General features: G+C 57.1%; 3 protein-coding genes and 1 non-coding gene across 19 annotated transcripts; 1 reads left to right on the plus strand and 3 right to left on the minus strand.

Annotated features, from left to right (window-relative positions):
• Window positions 1-982: 982 nt before the first annotated feature.
• Pnpla2 (patatin like domain 2, triacylglycerol lipase) lies at window positions 983-5,941 on the minus strand. 2 transcript variants are annotated; one of them, XM_074051521.1, is made up of 9 exons: window positions 5,653-5,941; window positions 3,565-3,797; window positions 3,420-3,485; window positions 2,881-2,988; window positions 2,540-2,600; window positions 2,249-2,425; window positions 2,009-2,141; window positions 1,731-1,853; window positions 983-1,643 (listed from the first exon to the last, which is right to left on the minus strand). In XM_074051521.1, the coding sequence occupies exons 1-9, from the start codon at window positions 5,837-5,839 to the stop codon at window positions 1,364-1,366; spliced, it is 1,368 nt and encodes a 455-aa protein (XP_073907622.1). In that variant the 5' UTR covers window positions 5,840-5,941; the 3' UTR covers window positions 983-1,363. The 2 variants fall into 2 exon arrangements, with proteins under 2 accessions (XP_073907622.1, XP_020038061.2); XM_020182472.2 differs by having other exon boundaries at window positions 2,881-3,090; window positions 5,653-5,940.
• A 137-nt stretch (window positions 5,942-6,078) lies between these two features.
• On the plus strand, window positions 6,079-21,476 carry Pidd1 (p53-induced death domain protein 1). 14 transcript variants are annotated; one of them, XM_074051589.1, is made up of 18 exons: window positions 6,079-6,605; window positions 6,983-7,052; window positions 15,202-15,348; window positions 16,520-16,905; window positions 17,321-17,734; window positions 18,022-18,231; window positions 18,317-18,371; window positions 18,542-18,743; window positions 18,823-18,948; window positions 19,071-19,250; window positions 19,329-19,476; window positions 19,593-19,728; window positions 19,809-19,959; window positions 20,047-20,170; window positions 20,245-20,363; window positions 20,448-20,561; window positions 20,666-20,865; window positions 21,103-21,476. In XM_074051589.1, the coding sequence occupies exons 4-18, from the start codon at window positions 16,596-16,598 to the stop codon at window positions 21,359-21,361; spliced, it is 2,748 nt and encodes a 915-aa protein (XP_073907690.1). In that variant the 5' UTR covers window positions 6,079-6,605; window positions 6,983-7,052; window positions 15,202-15,348; window positions 16,520-16,595; the 3' UTR covers window positions 21,362-21,476. The 14 variants fall into 14 exon arrangements, with proteins under 14 accessions (XP_073907690.1, XP_073907694.1, XP_073907669.1 ...); XM_074051593.1 differs by having other exon boundaries at window positions 15,202-15,255; XM_074051568.1 differs by lacking the exons at window positions 6,079-6,605; window positions 6,983-7,052 and adding an exon at window positions 11,795-11,905.
• On the minus strand, window positions 9,138-11,420 carry Rplp2 (ribosomal protein lateral stalk subunit P2). 2 transcript variants are annotated; one of them, XM_020182107.2, is made up of 4 exons: window positions 11,297-11,420; window positions 10,301-10,349; window positions 9,377-9,475; window positions 9,138-9,253 (listed from the first exon to the last, which is right to left on the minus strand). In XM_020182107.2, exons 1-4 carry the CDS (start codon window positions 11,417-11,419, stop codon window positions 9,180-9,182), a joined length of 345 nt encoding a protein of 114 aa, XP_020037696.1. In that variant the 5' UTR covers window position 11,420; the 3' UTR covers window positions 9,138-9,179. The 2 variants fall into 2 exon arrangements, with proteins under 2 accessions (XP_020037696.1, XP_020037690.1); XM_020182101.2 differs by having other exon boundaries at window positions 9,138-9,256.
• LOC141416614 (small nucleolar RNA SNORA52) lies at window positions 10,139-10,270 on the minus strand. The gene has a single exon (XR_012441247.1). It is a non-coding gene; the product is annotated as a small nucleolar RNA SNORA52 (small nucleolar RNA).
• Window positions 21,477-21,760: the final 284 nt, after the last annotated feature.

Here is a 21,760-nt window from a genome sequence, read left to right on the forward strand (position 1 = left end):
GCAGGGGACCTGCCTGGCCGGCTCGCCCAGTCCTGCTGTCCCAGGTCCCAAGACCAGATCAACCGTTATTGTTGGCTGGGGGCTGCTACCACAGCCGCCCCACACCTTCTGGGAGAGGCAGGTGGCGCTGAGTCCTTAGGACTATGAGCTGGCACAGTGAGCCAAGACCCTAACTGCTTCACCACCCTTCACTCCTGGGGTCCTGTCTCCTCAGACTGTTTACCCTTCAGTGGAGAACACTTTCCGAAAGCCATGTCTTCCAGAATACAGTGAACTCCCTTCAGCTAGGGCCTCCTCCTGCCATAGTATTCTAGACCCCTCCTAGGTTCTGGCAAGAGAAGGTTATGGGAGGAGCAGGGGAACAAGAAGGCATGTGTACCTGGCCTCTGAAGCTTGTGACGACTGAGGAAGAACAGAGCCAAGCATGAAGCTTTGGGCCAGATGCCCAAGGTGCAGCAGGGGCTGGCATTCCCAGGTCCCAGACCTCAGCTCTAGAAACCTCAGCCTCTGGAGGTCCAACCCTGAAGTCAGCCCATGCCCCACTGTGTCTCTGTGTGGAGTAGGGTACAGATGACACCTGTAAAGCTTGGGTTTTTTCCAGTGCTGGTGATGGATTCCAAGGCCTGGTGCATGGTAGGCAAGTGCTCTACCACTGAGCCACACCCACACTCCACGGTAGTTTTACTTGGTCCCAGATAGATACATCCACTGGATCTTGGAAAGCTGTGCTGACAGTCAGGCAGCAGGCCTCAGGGCAAAGTTAGGGGCACATGTATAGGTCTTTGCCAGAAGGGCGGCCATTGGAGAAGGCTTCAGGTCCACCTGGCAGGCCCCAAGTGCCAGGCCCAAGTGTAATCCTGGAAGGCCTAACTCACAGCTGTAAAGACACTGGCCATTGGGGGTGGGGGTTAGGGGGAGGCTCTCTCCATGTCCCCCCCGAGCAAAGAGAGGGTGTGGCACATACAAGTGAAGAAGGCAGACGCTGAGCTGTGGCGTTTATTACATCTATTTTGGCAAAAATAAATAAATCTTCATAAACACTCTTGGGCAAAACACAAAAATAGGGCAGGAGGAGCAGATGCGTTCTCAAGGGGAACTGCACCAAGAAGCGGGTGGGGCTGGGGAGAGGTGCTTCTGTGGCCCCAAGGAGAGGGTTACCCCTCATCCCTCCCCACTCAGTGCAGCAAGTGAGTGGCTGGCGAAGGGGCATTCCGCAAACCCCTTTTTGCAGTTGTGAGGGCGCCCATCTCCTCCCTCCACACTGGTAACAGGAGGGAGGCAGGGGATAGTGTCCCAGGGCCCTGACTCCTGTGGCAGGCAGCTCAGGGTTTGGCTGGGGAAGGAGGAATAGGAATAGAGCCGCTCAGCAAGGGGGCAGGCCGGGTGGATGCTGCGCGGGTGCAGGCTCTGGGGGGGCGGAGCCAGCGGGTCGGCGCATGCGCAGGGCATCTGGCGGGAAGGCCACGTGGGCGCAGAAGAGGCCCAGCAGCAGCTGCCGCTGGCACTCCTCCCACTTGGCCAGCGCGTCCCCCAGCGAGAAGTTGTTGCGCACCCAACTGGGCAGTGCTTCGCTGTAAGTAGCACAGGACAGTGGCACAGAGGGCAACGACTGAGCTCTACGCAGCTCCATTTGCTCCGACAGCCTGCGGGAAGGGAGGCACCAAGGGAGGGCTTAGTGGGGGCCATGTGGCTGCCCGCCCTGAGTGGACACAAGAGCCAGGACAGCTCACCTGGAGGGCAGGTGGCTGTCCAGCTTCCTCTTGGCACGCATTACCAGGTACTGGCAGATGCTACCTGTCTGCTCTTTCATCCACCGGATGTCCTCAGGAACGTCAGGTAGCCACTCCAGCAAGCTGGAGAAGAGACAGGAAGCTTGGCCTCAAGCTGTGGCCCGACCCTCATCAGCATCTGCACTCCGCAATTTCCCCATGGTGACCCATCTCTCACGGGTGAGCACACTTCTGTCCCCAGCGCCTCCCCCCGACCCCCCGCACCCCCCGTCCCGCACCGGATGGTGAAGGACACGGCACTCTCCAGCGGCAACGTGTAGGGCACCATCATGGCTGTGGCCAGACGCACTGGCAGCATGTTGGACAGTGTGGTCATCAGATCTCTGGGCTCCACGCAGGCCTCCAGCAGGGCTGCAGGTAAGAGGTTGGCAGCCAGTTAGGGAGGTGCCGCTGTGCACCCACGCAGCCTCTCCACTGGCCCTGTCCCTTTCTTCCATCCTCCCTTCCCCAGGACGCACCCTCATTGAGCCGGGCAGGCAGGTGCTCCAGGATGTGATCTACCCCCGTGGGTTGCAAGTGGCCCTCTGTCTGGATCCTCTCTTCCGCAGCACTGGCCTCCTCTGCATCCTCTTCCTCCGGGCCTCGGGGGCGGGTAGGGGGCAGCGCCAGCAAGGGATTGGGCTGGTTCAGGAGGCCTGGGGGGCGGGGGAGGAGGTTAGCAAAACACCCGATCAACACCAAGACTGCTTCCCGCCAGCAGGGGGGCAGCCAAGAGCCGGCTCCGTCCACCCCATGGGCTGCCCACACACCATTCCTTCGCAGGAAGCGCAGGCCATCTCTGTAGCCCTGCTTGCACATCTCTCGAAGCACCTGTGGCAGGGGGATGGATAAATGAGTGCAGAGGGGGCCAGACACGCCCTGTTCTGTCCCTTAGAGTTCCTGTAACAGCCACCTCCACTGCAACCACTGACAACCAATCTTGGATCCAGCGCGACAACCAGGCCAGACCTAGGCTGGTCAGGCTGACTCTCCTGGAAAGGATGTGCAGGCCACAGAGGAAGCTATACAGATCCACCCCACCCTTAGCACCCAGGACAAGTCCCTTGGTTCTCAGTGCAGACAGACCACAGCCCCACTAGAGTCGGCTCACCATGGGCTCAGGTGGGAAAAGGGCCTTGGAGAGCCGGTAGAGGTTGCGCAGGTTGAACTGGATGCTGGTGTTGGTGACTCGGAGCTCGTGGATGTTGGTGGAGCTGTCCTGTGGGCAGATGTCACTCTCGCCAGAGAAGGGGGACACCGTGATGGTGTTCTTAAGCTCATAGAGAGGCAGGTTGTCTGAAATGCCGCCATCTACATAGCGCTACAATGACACCACCCACCATCACAGTCAGGGGCCCGCACAGCCATGCTGGCCTCTCCAGCCTGTGGCTAGTTCATTTGGGCTTTTTGCCCACTGTGTACAGGGTACTCAGCAGATGGCCAGAGGAGGGAGGGATAAAGGGAACTGTGCATATCCCCAGGGCTGGCCTGCCTCTTGAGTAACAGGAAGTGAAGCAACAGGCCATGGTGGCAGAGTGAGGGGCTGGATGGGATGGGGTTCCACTGGCCTTCCCTCCCAATCCCCTTGTCCTATAGCCCTGACCATAGCTGTTTCTTGTCACCCAAGGCAGGGCCGGGCAGGGTACTCACCACCCCTTGGAGGGAGGGAGGGATGAGGCCACAGTAGACAGGGATGAAAGTGCTGCAGACATTAGCCTGTAAGGCAAGACAAAAGATGGTGAGCAGAGATCTCGGGCTTATACTGTATCCCCAATGTAGCCCAACCAGGGCCCACCTGGACGAGCTCCTCCTTGGAGTTGAAATGGGATATAATGACATTCTCCCCATCGGAAACACGAGTCAGGGAGATGCCCAGACGCCCACTGGCATGCTCGTGGCCATCAGCAGGTAGGATCTTCAGCAGGCAGCCACGAATGGTCTTCACCAGGTTAAAGGAAGGGTGCAGGGGACCCAGGAACCGCTTCCGTGCCTCCTTGGATACCTCAATGATGTTGGCACCTGCCTCACCTGGGGCAAGAGGGCCAAGATCAGGGGCCAGCACTCCTGGGCCTACCAACCCATTTTCCCTGATGGTTCAATGGCCAGGATCCCATGGTGTACAGATCTGTGGCATCCCCATTGACCTTGAAGGATTCCCAGTGCCCATGATGAGGCCTGGTCCACAGCTAGAATTTTTGCCACCTGTCCTTGGGTAGAGGAAGGCAGGCCACCACCCCAGGATAGCAGAAAGCAGGCCGGTCAGCTGGGACTGGAACTTGCTCTCTGCCCGATATTTCCCAACTGCTTGTCCCCATGAGTCACTGTGCCTGGTGTGGTGTGGCATGCAGCCCAGGCAAGAGGAGAATGCAGAAGTTCAACTCTGACCAGCCTCAGCCTTTGCCCATTTGGCCAGATCCAAAGGGGGTCCAGACTCCCAAAATTTAACCCAGCCCAGGGTCACAGGCTTGAATGCCTTACACTGAAAGCAGTGGGTCCTCCTTGTGTAAGAATAAAACTATGACCCCCTGGCAGCCGCAAGCAAGCACCCCAACACTCCTCTTGGGAGTAATGCTACAGTAGGCAGGGAGGGGACAGCCTTGGGGGTTGAAGCTGAGGACCATGGCCTCCTTCAGGAACCCTCCTGAGTAGGAGTGGGATAGGTGGGCCAAGGCTCTCAGCTAGCACCTGCTGTATTGTGGAGTGCCCAAGAACACCCGTGAGAAGGTTTGTTGGGACTGGTGTGAGGCTCTGAAGTAGTGGCATCCTAAACCTGAGAACAGTCTTGAGGCATGTCCAGAAACCTGCAGGCAGACTGACTGAAGGCCTCCATGAGAGGGAGTGCACCCCCAGGTCTCAAGAACAAGAGCTGTGTTCCCTCCACCCTTACCCCCTTAGAACAAAGGTGATGGGAAGGCAGCAGGGGAGAACCTAGGACAGGCTTCTACTGGGCAGGGCACCTTGTCACCTTGACTGCCCCAGTGACCTGGGGGTTGGGCAGCAGTTCTGAGTACTCCTAAGAAAAAAGAACGCTGTGTGCTGTAAACACCACCCCCACGTGGCAGGCGGAAGTATGTGATAGAAGCCGGGCGGGCCCCACACACAGGGGCCTCTCTTGATCCGTGGTTCCATAGGCCAGAAACACCCTCACCTAGTGAAGTGGGCAAAGCAGCTGGTCACAGCTGGGGATCCAGGCTGGCAGGGCACCATGGGCAGGGGAGCGCTTGTCCCACCCAGGCCTGACCGGTGTGTGTGTGTGTGTGTGTGTGTGTGTGTGTGCCGGGGGGCTCTTCCTCCAGAGGCCCTGCAACAGTACCCAGATGTCCCTCGGAGGCCATCCTCATACTAAGCACCCAGGCCGGGACAGCCTGGAACTGCGGAGCCCCATGACACGGTGACCGCTGGCAGGGGTCGAGGCGAGGGGGCGCGGAGGGGGGGAGGAAAGGGAGGAGGGGGACAAGGCAGGGGGTTAAGAGGGACGAATTTAGGCCCCGCCTCTTACTCTCACGGTCCCGCCCACAACTTACTTTCTCTTTCCAGTAACAAGGCTCTACAGCACCTGCCTACCCCCAACTTTTGCACCCTAAGAGATGGAACCCGAACTCAGAGCAGTACAGCCCCGGAGCGCGACAGGCCTCACCCCAGTCCCTGGGCATCCTCGGAGCAAAACAAACCAGGACAGGCGCCAGGCTGGCACTGGACCCTTGGCCATGGACAGAGAGACTCTGCCCCACGGGGCCCAGTGTACTTGCGACCCTGCCAGCTTCCCTGCGCCGGGTGAAGATGGGGCGCGTAGTGCGCACACAGAGCAGCCGCTGGGCCCCGGCCCCGCGCCCCACGCTGTCCCCACCAGACCCTGCCAGGTCACCGTGCGGCCCCCCCTTACCCAGGCAGGCTCCAGTGACCAGCGCCGTGGCCGTGAGTGCCCCAGCCGAGGCGCCATAGATGTGCGTGGCGTTGGCCACCAGGAAGGGCGCGTGCTCACGGAGACAGGAGGCCACCCCAATGTGGTAGACGCCGAGGAAGCCGCAGCCCGCGAACGAGATATTCCACTTAGCCTCCCGGGGGAACATCGCGGCTCCGTGCTGCGAAGGTGGCCGGCCCCGCGGTCGCTCCAGCTCGGGGTCTCCGCCAGCCGAGGCGGAGACGCTGCGCAGAGCCGAGGCGGAGGCGGTGTTTTAGCGTGGGACGAGAGCGGGGCGGGGGCGGAGCCTGAGCGCGCGGCCCAACCAGAACGCGCGGGGAACGGCCGCACCCCCGAGGCCCCGCCCCTCCCGGCAGCTCCGCGGGGCTGCCGTACCCGCCCCGTGCAGCCGCCTGCTGGGCTCCCGTGCCCCCCACCCACCTCCCATCGTCTGCCCCGCACTACGAGCGGGGGCCAGGCTCAGGTTCCGAGCGGGAGCCGCGAGCCTGTACAGATCTGGGTACCTGCAGAGGGAGAGCCCTGGTTTCCAGACGGTTGCCGCCCCCTCCTCCGGGATCAGCCTACGACAACCACCCGACACCGAAGAGCTCGTCCCTGGGTTAAGTACGCACCGACTGCACCCACAGGGGCCTGAAAACCTAAGCCTCACAGGCCACAGAGCTCGAGGACCCACTGGCCGGTGCCACCTACGAACTGACTCATAAACGTTGGCCGCAGGACACTGGTCCCACAAGCAGGGCCACAGACCCTGGCACCCTGCCGTGGGCGTCTCAACCTTGCCCGACCGCACCCCTCGCGGCCCCTCCGTGCCCCGGCTGCTCACCTAGGCCCGACCCTGGCTCGATCGTCGGGGTCTACCAGGGCCTGGCTAGTTCTGGCCCAGCTAATTGCCCTAGCAGGCGAATCACTCCCAGGTAATTTCACCCTCCCGCCCCTTTTCCGCATTTTTCTCTGGGACTGTGGGGCGGGACAGGCTGGCTTGGACCCAGGATCGGCCCTTATCTCGCCCCCCCACCACGACCACCAAACGAGGGGTTGGCCTATTCTGGGGCGGGGGGGTGGTGGCGGTGTCTTTGACCAAGAAACTTCACTCCCTAGGCGGGAGCTCAGTTCTGGACCCAGCTGATACTTGGGTTGTTTTTGTTGTTGTTTTGTGGTACTGGCCCTGGGAACGCGCCTGATCCTTGGGATTTACTTATTAATTTTTTGGCAGTAATTAAGTTTGAACCAGACCTCGAACTTGCTAGCGCTCAAGCCACACGCCCAGGCCTTTTTGCTTGTTATTTTTCAGATAGGATCTGGCACTTTTTGCCCCTGTGTGGATCCTCCTACCTGCTTTCTGCTTAGCTGGGATTAGAGAGGTAAGCAAACACTGGGCCCCCTAGGTTGTTTTTAAACCATCCCTCTGGTAGTTCCAAGGACAAGAACTGGGAATGAAGCATGGAAACATGGAAAAGCTGGAGGAGGAAAAGAAATGAAGACCAAGTTTGAGGCCAGCCTGGACTACGTACTGAATTTGAGGGCAAATGCTTTGGATGGTTGTGTAGTGTAGCAAACCCACTAGGGGAGGGGGAAGGGAGATAGTTGAGGGTGGGGTGAGGATATGGCCTGATGAGCATGACCAGGGGATTAGGAAACCCCCAGTTTCATACTGAGGGGCTGGCTCCCAAGACCAGCCTAGAAAATCCAAGAGGTTCATCAGGGTGACCAGATGGGGGAGCCAGGAACTTAAGGTCCTGTCCACAACTTATTCTAAGAACAGGCCTTGGGGACAGTGCTGCCCCAGCTCAGGGAGGCCTCTGCCCCCATTTCCACAGAGGGTCAGGCTGTTTTGGGAACATAATCCCCCAGGCCCCTGGGAGGCTCAGGAGCCAAGAACAGGCTGGCCCTTCCTGGAATTCTGGGTAGGGCTAGGCTGTCCTCCCCATGGACCTTAACTCTCAGGCACAGCCTGATGAGAACCTGAAGTAGTGCCTCACCCCACTCCAGGTGCCCCCCAGGTGGCACAGGCCCCTTCCTTCTTGGTACAAGCTGGAACTGAACCTGAACCCTGGGCCCACTGCTGCAAATGGCTGAAGTCCCTAGCATTTCTTTCCCTATTCCTCCATCTACCAACTCCCCTCCCCCATTTCTTCCAGCCTCAGAGGGCAGAAGGATTTTTTTTTTTTTGATTTGGTATTGGGGTTTGAATTCAGGGCCTCTGCCAGTTCAGCCCTAACCTCAGCCCTTTTTGCTTTAGTTATTTTTCAGGCAGGGTCTTAGGTTTTTTGCAAGAGCAGACCTCCTACCTCAGTCCTCCTGCTTCCACATCTTGAATACCTGGGGTTACACGCTTGCACCACCATCCCTTTTTTTGGGGGGGCGGGGGGATGTTGTGCAGTACTGGGGTTTGAACTCATGGTCTGGTACTTGCTAGGCACTTAAGCCAGGCACCCATTCTGTGGCTTTTTGAAATAGAGCTCCCTTTTTTCCCTTACTTTTGGCCAGGGCTAGCCTCCAACATAATCCTACTATAGTTTGGAGCTGGGGGTGCTTAGGGCCCTGCAATTAAAAACAAACTACATTCAGTGCCAGGCACAGGTGGCTCACTCACCTGTAATCAATCCTAGCTACTTGGGAGGTTGAGATTAGGAGGATGGTGGCTTGAGGCTAGCCAAGGCAAACAGTTCACAAGACCTTATTTTCAAAATAACCAGAGCCAAAATGGACTGAAGGTATAGCTCAAGTGGTAGAGCAGCTGCTTAGCTAGTGTGAAAGTATGAATCCAAATTCAAACCCCAGCAACACCAAAAAAAAAAAAAAAAAAAAAAAACCAAAAAAACCCAAAAACCTCCCCACACCTCAGGACCTTGGGCCTATTCCCTCCTCACATTCTTGGCTCCTCAGCCCTTCTACATTGCACTCCTGATGTCCTGTCTTCCCAGAATAAGCCAGGTTGTTCACATTGTAGTGTTCCACCTCCCAGGCAGCCTGGTCAACTTGTTGCTGATTGAGCCTAGGGTAGATTTGTGTGCGGCAGATCATCTCCTGAGACAACACTGGTGGGCAGAAACCCAGAACAGAATGGTGGGGAATGGGAGGGCATGAGCCCCATATTCCAGGGCAGAACCTGTAGAAGAGTAGGCCCACCCCAAAAGGATTTATTAATAGCCAGTACATGATCCTCTGTCTACAAACCACCTCCATACCTGCCCAGTATCTGCAGGGCTGGCCCATTGGACCCAGGTTGCCTACAGTGGAGATGTGACCCCTGTAGGAAACCCAGGAATGCTCTCACCCCAGCTCAGGCCTCCACCAGACACTTACAAGCATTTCACTCTCTAACAGTACCCTGGAGCTAGGAAGCTGCTCAGGGCACAAAGTAAATGACTCAGGTGGCTCCTGCTCCTTCCCACCAATCCTGCAGCCTCCCGCCACACTCTGAAGATAAACTGCTCACAGACCAGTTAAGATACATAAAAAGGATTTATTTGCAGGGGAGCAGGAATTTAATCAAACAGGCCGAATCCCATGTCATCATCTGACTCCTCAGACTCCTCTTTCTTCTCGTCTTTCTTCTCCTCTGCTGTGGAGGAGAGAGCATGGTAAGCACTGTCCCATGTGCCCAACCAGACTGCCTATGGAAACCCAGTCAGCAGCAAATCTGAGCCTCAGCCCCCTACCCACCCACCAGGCCTCCACTTACCTGCAGCCGGAGCAGAACCAGCAGCAGGAGCTGCAGAGCCAGGAGCAGCAGAGACAGCCACAGCCCCACCAGCAGGCACACTGGCAAGCTTACCAACACCTACAGAAGGCAAAGAGGTGAGACCAGAATAGGTCCCCAGCCAAGAAGACTGTTGTTCAAAGATGAAGTGAGTCACAGAAGAAGCTATTTCACCAGGTGCAACACAGCACAATCAACATGCAGGAGGACCACTGTCACAGGCTCCCATGTTCCAAGACACGAGGCTGCCACCTCCACAGAGTCAACAGACCCAATGACACCTCTGCCAAGGATTCTCTTCTCCTACCCTTACCCACCAAGGGAGGTTTTTCTATACAGAAATTTGGTTTCTAGGAATTAGGCCCATAGCCACCCTCCTCCCCAAAGATAAGTTGGACAAACATGTTTACAACTGGGCAGGGAGTCTGCTACACCAGTGTCCAGATCCTGATCACTGGTGAGCTCATGGACCAGACTATTTTCTGACTTAACTGTGTCTGCCATGTACATGAGAACAGACACTATTGCACTAGCTCAACTCCCAAACGAGTTCCATCAGCTCCAGCATGATGTCACCAGAAGACCATCTATCTTCCCAGCAAAGAGAGGCAGGAGCCTGTGGTCACCCAGGTTCCTGCTCTTAACCCCTTCACAAAAAACATGTGGGAACAATGCTCTTAACAAACCCAAAACTTCAGGTAGCCAGACCCCAGAGATCCAGTGAGCTCACAAGGCAGTCCTTGCTAGTGTCTAGAAGTGCCCCTGGCATAAGGCCACAAAGCCCTTGCTCAACTTGGGAGAGGCTTCTAGGATGCTCTGGTCCACAAGCGAAGCCTAGCAGGCCATAGGCTGGCCAGCAGGGATTAGGATGGACCACAAAAACAAAAGCTCCCTCTAAACACTCACCCTGAGCAATGACATCTTCGATGTTTTTCCCGTTCAGCTCACTGATGACCTGGAGTAAATAATCACAGTCAGCATTCAGTCATGCCTGGCATGAGGACAGAGCTCATGCATGCGCTACACAGGAAGATGCTCTAAAGCTTCTAGGCCTGCACTGTCCCACACGGTGGCCATCAGCCACATGTGACTCCTACGATTTGAGATCCTGGGAGCAAGAACTAGATACCAAAACCCTTAACACTTAGCACTGAGAAGCAAACAAAAAATATCCTTGCTAATATAATACGTATTAAAATTACGTGACAAATCTCATGGATGAAGTGGCATTAAAATTGGCCTTTTAGCAGGGCCCGGGTGGATGATGCCTGTAATTCTAGGTACTTGAGAAGCTGAGGTGGCAAGGATCACGACTGGAGGCCAACCTGGTCAAATATTTTTGAGATCCCCTATCTCCAAAATAACCAGAGCAAAATGGACAAAATGGTTCAAACAACAGAGTGCCTGTTTTGCAAATGCAAAATCTTGGGTCCAACCCCCAGTCCCACCAAAAACAACAACAAAAAAAAAGTTTTTTTGAGGCCCCGAGGATGCAACTCAGTGATAGAGCACTGCCAAATTCCAGGCCGGAGGTTCCATCCCCAGCACAGCCAAAAAAAAAAAAAAAAGGACGAGTTAAAGTTTCCTTTAGGAACATCTGTGTTGCCTTAAGCTTCTGCTAAACCATGCTAACCAGGACTTTAGGTGACACACTTTTGTTTCTTTGACTGTTCCAGAGCCCTTAAAAGACTACCCCCAAATTAAGCATCCTGGAGTGGCTTGTAGCTCAAGCAGAGGAAAATCAAACGTGCAAGACCCCGAATTCAAGCCCCAGCATCGCCAAAAAAATAAAAAAATAAATAATAAAGCATCCGAAGTGGCACAGGCCTACCCCCCCGCCCCAGTCTCCGACAGGAGGGTAAAACCCGGATCGGGTAGGCCGGGAACCAAGGGCGGCGATACCTTGTTGAGCCGGTCATCGTCCGCCTCGATGCCCACGCTATCCAGGATCTTCTTGATGTCCTTGGCGCTGGGGGACGAGTTGCCCCCGAGGGCGGCCAGCAGATAGGAGGCGACGTAGCGCATGCTGTAGCGGACAGAGAGCGCGGCGGCGGCGGCGGCATGACGCCCGTGGCCTCCTGCTCCTCCCCCTCCCCGGCAACCCGGGCGGGCAAGTGAGGCCGCGTGTGGCCCGGCTCCGAGTCCTCCGTTCTACGGAGGCCGCCCACCTCGCGGTCCCCGCCCGTCACCCACTCCACGGCTCTCGTCCCCGCCCGCCCACCGGGCCCACTCAGCCCCACTCACTTGGTTGGGACCGATTGGCCTCAAGCGTGCGACCTCAGCGGCGTCGGCGAGCGAAAGGAAGACGCCCGTGCACGGGGGCGGGGGTAAGCCGCTACCCAGAAGCCTCCGGGACGCGCACGCGGCGCCCCGCGAGGGCGCCTCCGAGTGACGTAACGAGGAACTCAGCCAATTACGATGGGATTGAAGCCCTTGGCCCGTCCCCAGTCGGCAGTTACTGCAGCAAAGGCGGAAAGGCCGTTGCGGGACTGGCTGCTCGTGTTGGGTATGGTGAGTGTCCCCCGAAATTTGTGGGGCGGCGGGAGAAGGGACTCGAAGGGGACTGCTTCTCTCTTCGGCGCGTAGCGCCCCCAGTATGCCACGCGGCGCCTACAGTTCCCAACATGCAGCGCGGTCGGGAAACGCGTCTTTACTGGCGAACTGCAACTCCCATGATGCATCGCTGCTGGAAATTCGGGAGTGCCGCTGGCCTGCGCGTGCTGCACGTGGACCCGGGTGGAGACAGTGAGGTGGATGGCCGGGGACTGGCTCTGCGTAGGTTCCCCAGGTGGAACCAGGGTTCCAACGTCTGAGCCAGGCCGGTGGCGCCCATGTCCAGCCGGGATCAAAGACATGGGCGAACTCCTCGGGTCCAGTGACTGCAGCCCTGCCTAGAGGTAGTCCCTGTGTGCCATTTCCATTGGGTCCGAGCGGCCCGGTCAGAAGAGCGGGAGCCCACAAGGTGGCAGCACCTTTGCCCACGCTCCTTGGGAGTGGTGAGGTCCCAGTGATCGGCCCCATGCTGGCTATGACCCAAATGACCTGCCCAGGACAGACCTCTCTGTCCACGTGGACAGCACATATCACGGGCTTCTTCGCGTCAGGGATTCTGCTACATTCTGGGGTCCTGAGGGAACTGGCTTGGCCCCACTAACGCAGAGTTTAATGCTCTTGGGGATGAAGAGGCAATCGGAGCTACATGGTCGTAGGAGGCCTTGGTGTGGGAAACTCAGGAACCCAAGAGGATGACTTTGAGTTGAAAGATGAGGAGCAGGCTTTGCTAAGGTCCAGAGCGGTCACCAAGCCAAAGGGTCATACCAAGGCTGAAAATTGGGAGAGAGATGGGTTATGTGGGCAGTACCAGCATGGACTCCAAGGACAGCACACACGCTCCTCTGTGTGTATATAGCTCATCATTTGCTAGTGTGTGAGCCCACAGTTCTCAGGTAGGGTCTCGAACTATTTGCCTGGGCTGGCTTTGAGCCAAGATCTTCCTTCTCTCTGCCTCTGGGGCAGGAGGAGAGTTAAAGGCTAGCATGGACTACATCAGGAGACTGTCAAATTTGATCAAAGAACATGACATACATGTAGGAAATCACAGTGAAACCTCTTTGTACAATATACACTGAGAAAAAAGAGTTAAGTTACACCCCGGGGGCTTATTTATGCTGTGAGGAAAGAAGGGCTCAGGTGGGCACACTAAGCAGTTAGTGGGAGGCCATCATACTGACCAAAGCAGTACATGAAGTTGCTGGAGCCAGGTGCCATATAATCAAACTTTGAGATGGACACTGGCACACACCTGTAATCCCAGGAATCTGAGACCTGCCTGGGCAATTTAGTGAGACAGTCTCAATAGAGAGCTGGGGATGTGACTCAGTGTTGGAGTACCTACCTAGCATAAAGTCCTGGGTTCATTCCCCAGTACCAGAAAAAAGGCAGTTTCCCAAAAATCAGGAGTCACAGCAACCAGCCAGCATAAGGAAGTTCCCTGCAGTTTTATCTGGTCTTGGTGGGACTGAAATTTAAACTCAGGGCTTTATACATGCAAAGCAGGGGTCTCTACCCCTTGAGCCATACCTCCAGTCCATTCTGGTGTGATTATTTTGAAGATGGGGTCTGTTTGAACAATTTGTCCTCAAACCTCGATCCTCTTGATCTCACGCCCCCCAAGTAGCTAGGATTATAGGCGTGAGCCACTGACTTTGAGTACAAAGTATAGCGATATGTGAGTGAAGCCGTGGAGGACAGGGACCACACATCAGGGCCTGTGGATAGTCACCTTGGTGTTGGCTGTTTTGGGTGGTCACAGCAGTCCTTCCTTCTCCCTGGTGCAGGCTTGGGGAAGGGGCATGGGGGAGGCAGCTTCCTCAGGAACCCTCACAATGGGTTCCCCACTTTGTTTTTCTCTTAAGTGACTCCAGAGCAAGCTCAGATAGGGCAGACAGTGAACCACACAAGTTCAGTGAACATTGAAATATCCAGGGGGAATTTGCTGCATTGTGGTCTGCTTTTTTCAAAGGGTGAGGTTCTAAATCTTTATGATGAGGGACGACATCCACCCCTAAGGGACACCAGAGTCTTGCAGGACAGGATCGCCCTCTCCCCATGAGGACAATTACCTATAATGATGAAGCTGTACCCTAGAGCAGGAATAATCTTGGGAAACCAATGGCTCCTATCAACTAATTATAGTGATGACAGCTTCTCCAGAACCGTTGGAAAACGACTGAGGCAGTGACCACCTGTGACTGGGACTATTTAACCAACCATACTTGTCACTCCTGCTCCTAATTCTTTGTCTATTTAAGCTAAAAGTTCACATCTGTACCCTGAAGATGGCTAAAGATGGGCTGAATGCTTCTGCTCTTCCCGTGGCCACCTGTGCCACCTAATAAATCTTTCTCTGCCTTTTACATTACTGTCTCTTTATTTGGGGGCAATTAGCCAGACCTGACATGTGGAACCACAGGAGTTTAGGCCTGGGACCTAAACTTCCCACTTTAGCTTAAGATAAGAGGTGGCAAATTGTGTTTTTAATGGTAAAATAATACATAAAATTTGGGGGTTTTGTGGTACTGGAATCTGAACTCAGGGCCTCATTTTTCCAAGACACATGCTCTGCTACTTAAGCCAAGCCTTCAGCCCTCAGTCATCTTTCAATGTGCAATTCAGTAGTGTTAACTGCATTCACATTGATGTGCAACCATCACCATTACTCATCTTTGGATGTCTTCATCCCAAAGTGAAATTATACTCATTAAACTCCATAGCCTCTGGCACCCACAATTCTATTTTGTTTCTATGATTTTCGAGTACTTTAGGTACTTAATATAAATGAAATCATGTGGTATTTCTTTTTGTGTCTGGTGTCTTTCATTCAGCAATAGATTCAAGGTTTACCCATTTTGTAGCATGTATCAGAGTTTTGCTTTTTTTTTTTTTTTTTTGGTGGGACTAGGGTTTGAACTCAAGGCTTCACACTTGCAAAGCAGGTGCTCTACCACTTGAGCCACACCTCCAGTCCATTTTGCTCTGGCTGTTTTGGAGATGGGGGGAGGGAATGCAAACTCCCTGCCCAGACTGGCCTTGAACCTTTATCCTCTCAGCCTCCCAAGCAGTTAGGATTATAGGCACGAGCCATTGGCACCCAGCAGAATTTCATCCCTTTTTAAGGCTGAATAATATTCCTGTGGTTTTTTGTTGTTGTTGTTTAAATATAAAGATCGCTCTGGCAACTTTGTGGAAGTAGGGAGACCTGGAAGGAGCCTGTCCATTCCACAGACTGTTCCTTTGTTCTTTTCCAGACTACAGCTGTGTTGGATGAGGACAATGGATGAATGAAACACGGCCCCTATTTGGTAGGGATCACGGGTGGTGCAGGAGGCAGAGACCTGGCTTGAGGTTCCCTGGTTTGAGACCTGATGTTGGCTTTGATACCCCTGAGCTACAAGGTTTGGGCAAAATCTCAGAACCTCCTTATCTTCCCTTGTGAGATTCACAGGAGGTTTCAAGGAGGTTGGGCTGGGAAGCCCACTGCCTGGATAACTCCCACAGTGATTCCCGTAAAGGAGGGTCCGTCTGAGCCTAGGCTGGGAAGGAGGCCCTAAGGGATGGCTGAATGGGGAGGGGAGGGAGTTACCTTCGTCGGGGTTCCACTTCTAGCAGGGGATGGGTGTGCTCTCCCATGCCCCCGCCCTGGGATCGCACTTGAGGCCAGGGCTGCGCGCCCCATAGCAGACCTGGGGCGCCAATAGTCCCCCTGAAAGGGCGGTTTGCTGGCGCGGGACTGCAAATTCACAGGGACGACAGGACACCGAGAGCATCGCGGGCGGCCCGGCGGGAGGAGGCAGGCGGGGAGCGCTGGACCGGCGGGCTGGCCGGAGGGGCGGGGCCGGAGGGGAGGGGTGGCCGCCCGGAAGCGCGCGGGCGGGAACCGGGCGCCGAGGGCGCGCAGACCGGCGCGGGGCCCGGGCGCCCCGGGAGCGCAGGTACGCGGCGGGCTGCGGGAAGTTGGCTGCGGAGAGGGCGGCTCCGAGGGTGCCGGCGCCGCGCTCTCCAGTGGACCGAGGTGCGCAATGGGAGCGGCTGTTGGAGAGCCTCCTACAGGGGCCGCAGTGTGGGGTCCTGGGTCCAGGTGTCTGAAGTTCCCTTGGTCCCCTCCTTCCACTGCTTGACCCTTGTAGGCACAGTCACCCCGCAGAGGATGTGAGGGTTCTAGGTATTCCCACTGATGAGTGTGAAGGTTGAAGATGGGCTCCTATCCACAGAGCTCCGGGACAGCCAGAACGACCTAACGAGTCTGGGGTCCCTTGGCCAGATTCCAGAATTAGAACATGAAGCCTCACTCTTGGTCCCCCTCAAGCAGAGCTCCCTAGGCTCTGCTGTGCATGGCAGCCTCTCTGTCTGATGTTCCAATAAGCTTTAGGGATCCCATTCCCCAATGACATTTCCAGTAGTTATGTAGGCCCCAGGGCTGCAGAGTGGCCACAGGATCTCACCCTCCTGTCCAGTGCAGGCCCTGGGCTCTGTGCACCAGATGGCCTGCAAAAGATTCCCAATCCTTGTTCCCAATAGTAAGCAGCTGGTCCACACTCCCACCCACTCCTCCCCCTGCTTCTGCAGCTTTCCTTGGCCCTGCCTGAGCAGGCCTGCCTGACGAGCTGGGACATGTCCAGCCCCCAAGGACCTTCTGTGGGTGATGGCTGCAGTGTTGGAGGGGCTGGAACCAGAGGAAGCTGCTGCTGCTGCAGAAGATACTATAAGACGTGCTGCAGAGGCTGTGGATGCTGGACCTCGGGCGCCTCCTCTCTTGCCTGGGCACCAGCTAAACTTGGACCTATACCCCAGGGGCTGCCACCGGCTGCTGCACTTGTGTGCCCAGCAGCCCCAACAGCTGCTGCAGGTGGAGTTCTTGCGGCTGAGCACCCACGAGGATCCCCGGCTGCTGGAGGCCACCCTGGCCCAGGTGCCCTGGAGCCTGCTGCACCTCCGTTCCCTTGTCCTCAAAGGTGAGCACCCTCGTTCCTGACCCTGCCCCACCTCTAGCTCTGCCCTCACTCTGCTTCTTGATCCTCACAGGAAACCCCAATCCCAGCCCAAGCCCCAGGCTTCTCCCTCCCTGCTCCTGGTCTCTGTCTTCAGCCCCATCACTTTCCTCCCCAAGGTGAGGCTGGCTGGGCTGTGGCTCCCCAGCCCTGAAGCTGCCCTGTGGGGGTCTCTCTGTAGACCCCAGCTGGAGTAGGTCACAGGTGATGCTGTCAGCTGACACGAGCCCTCTCCCTCCATCTGTCTTTCCAGTGTTTCTGTCTCTGTCTTGCTGGGGTTTAACAGGGAGACCTGTGCCTCCTGAAAGGCTTTTTCTTGCTGGCAGGGCCAAGCTGGAACCCTGACTCTGAAGGCTATGTTTGTCTCCCTCAATTCCAGGAGGGCAAATCCGAGGGCCCTTGGGTGCCTGCCTCCGGGGTACCCTAACCACACTGCCCACTGGCCTAAGTGGTCTCGCCCACCTGGCCCACCTGGATTTGAGCTTCAACAGGTTGGAGACCCTGCCAACCTGCATCCCACAGCTGCACAGCCTGGATGCACTCCTGCTCTCTCACAACTGCCTCTCAGAGCTGCCTGAGGCCCTGGGGGCTCTGCCAGCCCTCACCTTCCTCACTGTGACACACAACTGCCTGCAAAGGCTCCCCACAGCACTGGGGACCCTGTCCACCCTGCAGCGCCTTGATCTCTCTGAGAACCTTCTGGACACTGTGCCCCCTGAGATTGGAGGCCTGAGCAGCCTCTGTGAGCTCAATCTGGCCTCTAACCGGCTGCAGAGCCTCCCAGCCTCCCTTGGTAAGTAGCAACCACACCTGGCTTGGCTCACCAGTCTGAGGGAATGTCCCTGCAGCCCTGCAGTCTTGGGGCTTTGGCCTTTGAGACTTTGAGACTTTGCTCCTTCCAGGCTGTCCCTTGCCTGCCCTCTTACCTCGCTGGCCTCCAAGGCTACACCTACAGCTTTGTCCAGCCGTGGGGTACAGCTTCCCTAGAGCCCAGAGCATGGGCACCCTGTTGTAGCACTCCGGGGCCAGGGGTGGCCCTGAGCAGTTCTCTGCTAGACCTAAGTCACTGCCTGCCCACAGCGGGGCTGCGGTCCCTGCAGCTTCTCCTTCTGCACAGCAACCTCCTGACCTCAGTGCCTGCTGGCCTGGCCCACCTCCCAATGCTCACAAGGCTTGACCTGAGGGACAACCAGCTCCGGGACCTGCCCCCCGAACTCCTAGATGCCCCCTTTGTGCGCCTACAGGGGAACCCCCTGGGTGAGGCCTCGGCAGATCCTCTGAGCCCCCCAGGTAGGCTTGGTGTGAGGTAGGGCCTGGACACAGGGAAGATACTGGCACCATCACCATCCTGACCACTGCTCTGTCCCTTGCACAGATACACCTGAGGTTCCAGAAATGCCCAGACTGTTCCTGACTTCAGATTTGGACAGGTAATGGGGTAGAAAGACTAAAGGATATCTGACCATGCTGTTACTGTGGCCACACTGAATCCCTTGCCCATGCCACTAGACATCTTGCCCATGACTCCTAGAGTCCCCAGGGGGTCAGGCTCCAACACACAGGCCCTTCTGTGTCTCATACCTCTTCTTTCCTCATTCAGCTTCCCTGTGACTCCCCACGGCTGCTCTGTGACCCTGGCCTGTGGTGTCCGCCTACAGTTCCCAGCGGGGGCCACCACTACTCCAGTCACCATCCACTATCGACTGTGGCTGCCGGAGCCAGGCCTCATCTCCCTGGGTCCTCACGATTTCCTGCTCAGTGGTGTCTTGGAGCTGAAGCCCCATGGGGTGGCCTTCCAGCAGGTATGGACAGGGTATGGCGGGAACCAGGTGTGGAAGCCTCAGGCCTGACCCCAGCCCTCACACTACCATTGCTTGGCAGGATGTGAGCCTGTGGCTACTCTTTGTACCCCCACGGACCCGTCGGTGCCGTGAGGTAGTGGTCAGGACCTGGAGTAACAGCATCTGGAGTGACCTGGAGACCCACCTGGAGGAAGAGGCACCCAAGGTGAGGGCTGCCCAGGTCTATGGGGTGGCAGTAAGCAGCCCATCCTGACTCCATTCATCCCTGCCCATTGCTTCTGCCCTAACTCTGTTTCCTCTGACCTTGTCCCCACCATCACTTCCCAGCGGCTCTGGGCTCGCTGCCAGGTGCCCCACTTCTCCTGGTTCCTTGTGGTTTTGCGTCCTGTGTCCAATGCCTGCCTGGTACCACCAGAGGGGACCCTGCTGTGCTCCTCTGGTCATCCTGGGGTCAAGGTTATCTTTCCCCATGGGGCCACGGAGGAACCTCGTCATGTCTCCATGCAGGTACAGTCAGGGCATTGCCAAGGGTGGCAGTTGGCACCCTAGTACACAGATGGGCACTCAAGTGACCTCTCTGCTTAGGTGGTCCGTATGCCTGGCCGAGAGTTGCAAGCCCTCCTTGGGGAGCCAGAGGCCGCGGTGAGCCCTCTGTTGTGTCTCTCACAGAGCGGCCCCCCCAGCTTCCTCCGACCAGTCACTGTGCAACTGCCTCTGCCCCCTGGTGTCACAGGTAAGGCTGCCATGTGACATCCTTGAACCTATGGCCATAGGGTAGAGGGGACAGTGCTTAGCAGTGGGAGGTGCACCTGGGTGGGGAGCCTCAGCCTGCTGTCCCCTCTTGTCCAGGCTTCAGTCTGGACCGTTCCCGCTTGCACCTGCTGTATCGGGCCCCTCCCGAAGCTACCTGGGATGACATCACAGCTCAGGTGGCACTGGAGCTCACCCACCTGTATGCGCGCTTCCAGGTCACACACTTCTCCTGGTCAGTACCCACCTCCCCCAGCTTCCTCAGTGTCCCATCTTCCAGTCTGTATAGTCACACCCCATTCCCGGCCCTCCCAGGTACTGGCTCTGGTATACCACCAAGACCTGTGTGGGGGGCCTGGCACGGAAGGCCTGGGAGCGGCTGCGGCTGCACAGAGTGAACCTCATCGCGCTGCAGAGGCGCCGGGACCCCGAGCAGGTTCTGCTGCAGTGCCTGCCCAGGAACAAGGTGGGGCAGCAAGAGGACAGTGGGGTGGCCTGAAAGCTGGGGTGGGAACAGGGCTTAGGGCTCTGAGCCCAGTTGGTGCCCCTGCAGGTGGATGCCACCCTGCGGCGGCTGCTGGAGCGTTACCGTGGCCCTGAGCCCTCCGACACTGTGGAGATGTTTGAGGGCGAGAAGTTCTTTGCAGCCTTTGAGTGTGGCATTGATGTGGATGCTGGTAGGGCTTTCCTGCCTAGAGGGGCCTGGGGTCTTGCCCTTTGACCCTCGTCCTGAGTCCGTCTCCTGCCCCAGACCGCCCAGACTGTGTGGACGGCAGGATCTGTTTTGTCTTCTATTCACACCTGAAGAATGTGAAGGAGGTATACGTCACCACCGCCCTAGACCGGGAGACTCAGGCTGTGCGAGGCCAGGTGGGTTGATGGACTGATAGGGTAGGGCCTCCCAGGTGCCTGACCAGAGGCCAGCGCTCTGAACCACACCTGATCCCTCCTCAGGTGTCCTTCTACCGGGGCTCAGTTCCTGTGGAGGTGCCCCAGGAGGCTGAGGCTGCCCGGCAGAGGAAGGGTGCAGATGCCTTGTGGATGGCCACTTTGCCCATTAAGCTGCCGGTGCGATCTGGGGGGGGGTGAGCTAAAGGGCTGGGGCGGAGTCCTGGGGGTGACCGAGGATGTGAGGATGAGGTCAGGATTACTGCATTTCGTCCTCCCAACAGAGACTCCAGAGGTCTGAGGGGCGTGGGCAGGGGGCTGGCCTCTCCTTGGTGCCTCTGAACCTGGGTGATGCTGACACTGGCTTCCTGACTCAGAGCAATCTGCTGAGTATAGCTGGGCGCCTGGGTCCTGACTGGCCAGCCGTGGCCCTGCACCTGGGCATGCCCTACCGGGAGCTGCAGCGCATCCGGCATGAGTTCCGGTGAGTTCCAGTGAGCCTCCCACTGCAGCCTTTGGGCTGGGCCCTGCTGCATCTAGAGTTCTGTTCATCAGTGGCAGTTTTTTCCAGGGATGGGAGGCAGGGCAAACAGGGCTCTTAAGGGAGGGTCTAGCTACAACTGGCCCAAGGAGCAGGAAACCCCCTAATGAGGAGTGACCCTGAGTGTGGCAGGTGATTCTGGGCAGAATTCCTCTGTCACTAACTCCCTTCCTCTCCAAGGGATGACCTGGATGGCCAGATCCGTCACATGCTCTTCTCCTGGGCCGAGCGCCAGGCTGGAAACCCTGGGGCTGTGGGGCTCCTGGTGCAGGCACTGGAGCAGAGTGACCGGCAGGATGTGGCTGAAGAGGTCCATGCCATCTTGGAGCTTGGTCGCCACAAGTACCAAGACAGCATCCGACGCACGGGCTTGGCCCCTGAGGACCCTGCTCTACCGGGCACTTCATCTTCACAAATCTCAGAGCCTGCCCAGGCCTAGGCCCATGGGCTTGAGCTGGCCCCTGATGTGCCCTGGCACAGCCACTACCCTCAACCCTCTGCCCTGTGTGGGGACAGTGTCTCTGTATGTAACAAACCAGCAGTGTTCTGCTGTCTCAGAGTTTGGTTTATTTGTGGATTGGGGGAGGGAGGAGGAGGGAAGGGCTGGCTAGGTGAATTGAGGCCCAGCCCCTGCTGGCCCACACTTCCTCATGGCTCTTGTTCCTGCTGCTTCCCCTCACCATGCCAGGCCCTCCTGTTGGTCCTGATCTTCCAGAGCTGGGGAAGAGCCCACTCTACAAAGTAACACTGCTGTGGGCTGAGATGGATACAAAGTCACCTGTGTGGCAGGATGGCCACAAACGCCCTGCTCACCAGCTCTTGGCCAGCTCAGTCTCAG

This window comes from Castor canadensis, chromosome 1 (genome assembly GCF_047511655.1).
Source record: "Castor canadensis chromosome 1, mCasCan1.hap1v2, whole genome shotgun sequence".
Classification (NCBI taxonomy): Eukaryota; Metazoa; Chordata; class Mammalia; order Rodentia; family Castoridae; genus Castor; species Castor canadensis.

What these genes read in the sequence shown, in the direction of transcription:
- Pidd1 (XM_074051589.1), top strand. Translation starts at nt 16,596, where the DNA reads ATGGCTGCAGTGTTGGAGGGGCTGGAACCAGAGGAAGCTGCTGCTGCT. An exon ending in GAGCCTCCCAGCCTCCCTTG is followed by an intron (nt 17,735 to 18,021) that starts GTAAGTAGCAAC and finishes GCCTGCCCACAG; the next exon opens with CGGGGCTGCGGTCCCTGCAG. An exon ending in TGGAGGAAGAGGCACCCAAG is followed by an intron (nt 18,949 to 19,070) that starts GTGAGGGCTGCC and finishes ATCACTTCCCAG; the next exon opens with CGGCTCTGGGCTCGCTGCCA.
- Pnpla2 (XM_020182472.2), bottom strand. Translation starts at nt 5,839, where the DNA reads ATGTTCCCCCGGGAGGCTAAGTGGAATATCTCGTTCGCGGGCTGCGGC. An exon ending in CTCCCTCCCTCCAAGGGGTG is followed by an intron (nt 3,091 to 3,419) that starts GTGAGTACCCTG and finishes GTGTCATTGTAG; the next exon opens with CGCTATGTAGATGGCGGCAT. An exon ending in GACAGCCACCTGCCCTCCAG is followed by an intron (nt 1,644 to 1,730) that starts GTGAGCTGTCCT and finishes CCCTTCCCGCAG; the next exon opens with GCTGTCGGAGCAAATGGAGC.
- Rplp2 (XM_020182101.2), bottom strand. Translation starts at nt 11,419, where the DNA reads ATGCGCTACGTCGCCTCCTATCTGCTGGCCGCCCTCGGGGGCAACTCG. An exon ending in ACGATGACCGGCTCAACAAG is followed by an intron (nt 10,350 to 11,296) that starts GTATCGCCGCCC and finishes TATTTACTCCAG; the next exon opens with GTCATCAGTGAGCTGAACGG. An exon ending in CGAAGATGTCATTGCTCAGG is followed by an intron (nt 9,476 to 10,300) that starts GTGAGTGTTTAG and finishes TGCCTTCTGTAG; the next exon opens with GTGTTGGTAAGCTTGCCAGT.